The sequence below is a fragment of the Cyprinodon variegatus genome, unplaced genomic scaffold, assembly GCF_000732505.1.
Source record: "Cyprinodon variegatus isolate N-32 unplaced genomic scaffold, C_variegatus-1.0 Scaffold498, whole genome shotgun sequence".
In the NCBI taxonomy this organism is placed as follows: domain Eukaryota; kingdom Metazoa; phylum Chordata; class Actinopteri; order Cyprinodontiformes; family Cyprinodontidae; genus Cyprinodon; species Cyprinodon variegatus.
Genome location: NW_015150951.1, coordinates 519,041 through 520,907, shown reverse-complemented (window position 1 = coordinate 520,907; position 1,867 = coordinate 519,041). Strand labels below are relative to the sequence as shown.

General features: G+C 39.9%; 1 protein-coding gene across 2 annotated transcripts in view; it reads left to right on the top strand.

Annotated features, from left to right (window-relative positions):
* The window catches only part of LOC107094661 (hexokinase-2-like), a 59,232-nt gene that overhangs the window by 33,877 nt on the left and 23,488 nt on the right, over positions 1 to 1,867 (top strand). For both annotated transcript variants that reach the window (XM_015390426.1, XM_015390427.1), the window contains 2 exons: positions 531 to 835; positions 932 to 1,080. In XM_015390426.1, coding sequence (XP_015245912.1) covers positions 531 to 835; positions 932 to 1,080 — 454 coding nt within the window. The remainder of the gene's footprint in view (positions 1 to 530; positions 836 to 931; positions 1,081 to 1,867) is intronic.

The following is a 1,867-nucleotide window of genomic DNA, read 5'->3' as shown; positions in this document are numbered from 1 at the left end:
TTTTCCTTTTTTTGCATCACACAAGTCATATGATCAATAACATTATTAATGGCAAAATGATGTAGACGGGTACAAAATGTTGTGCAATAGTGAGTTATTGCTAGAACAAAAACATTTTCATTCATTTTAATCACATTTCTGATTAAATGGAAACACTGCAATTGCAAAATTGTATTTCTTTCTTAAATATTAGCAGAAAATCACAAAATTTTGGTGCACATTTGTAATTGAAATGCAGCTACTGGTTTTGTTTTTAAGGTTTCGCGAATTTCATAACCTTCCTGGAAGATAAGTCATGCTTTTAGCAACAGTGGAGAGGAAAAACTCCCTTTTAACAGGAAGAAACCTCCAGCAGAACTTTGCTCAGCGTGAGTGGTCAACTGCTGAGGCCGACTGGAGTTTAGTATAGTCCAAAAAAAAAATCAGTCGCTCTGCAGTCGCTATACATCAAAAGTGTATGTTTAGCAATTAATTTGGCAATAAATTAGTGTTTTACAGAATCGTGATTTTAATTATTCTTATCACTGCAGATTTTCCAGGAGGCTGAACAAAATGGTGCGGCGCCTGGTTCCAGACTGTGACGTCCGGTTTCTGCAGTCACAGCACGGCAGCGGTAAAGGTGCAGCGATGGTCACCGCAGTGGCCTACCGTCTTGCTGCTCAGCATGCGGAGAGGCAGCGCATCCTTGACACCCTGCGTTTGAGTCGTGAGCAGCTGTTTGAGGTCAAGAGGAGAATGACAGAGGAGATGGCAAGAGGCCTTTCAAAGCAAACGCATGACCAAACGAGCGTCAAGATGCTTCCTACATATGTCCGATCCACTCCAGACGGAACAGGTAGGTTTAAACGAAAACAAGACGTCAGGAACTTCTTACTCAAGTAAAACATCTTGCTTCTGTTCAAGCAAATTTGTTTCTCTTTTTTTATATTAGAACAAGGAGATTTCTTGGCTTTGGACCTTGGTGGATCTAGTTTCCGTGTTCTTCTTGTTCGGCTCAAAAAAGAAAAGAAGCAAAAGGTGGACATGCACCAGAAGATCTACAGCATCGATCAGGATACAATGCAAGGCACAGGGGAAGAGGTACCAAGTTATCTGAGATTAAAACAACTGATAATTATTCCTAGTATAACCTATTTGTTAGGGTAAGTGCAAACAGTAAGCTGGAGTCGCACTTTTTCATGTAAAGATAAGTTTCACATGGATTCGTGTGGAACAAAATATGGAACACAATTTTTTTTACAAGTATGAAGTATGTGTGCTGCTTGTTCGGCACCTGCATGAATTTCCGTTAAGAAGAAATGCATGAAGTATTCATTGCTAGACTACATCAGTACAAGCAAATTCAGTTTTTAAAGAACTCTTCTCAATGTTTTGTGTAGTCTTTACACACAAATATGGTTTTTGGAGTAGTAAAAGATTAGTGTACTTCCTTTGCAAGCAATTCCAAAAAAACAATGAGAGGAATTGGAAATAAGCATGCAACCACGACTGCTGAAAGCGGGCAGAGAAGTCAGATGATTTACATCTAGATTATCACAAGGAATTTTCCAGAGACCAGCTTAAAGTAATTAAAGGGAATTCAAAATGGACATGGTCTTAAAACAAATCAACATAGGCCAACGTTTGCTCTGTTAGTGTTTACTTGGTCCGTTTTGAGCCTAAAAATTATGTGTACGCAATCGGCAAGCAAACATTGTGCTGCGCCATCGTCATCTTGCTGGCAGTACTAACAGAAACATTTATTAAGTTTGCAGCTTCTAATACTGCGTTCACACCAAAAGCAGCAGAGGCAGCTGGAGCAGCTAGTTTACATCCAAAGTCAATGGTTGATGAGCGTCAAGGCTTTTTCCACCGCGCAACTGAGGCA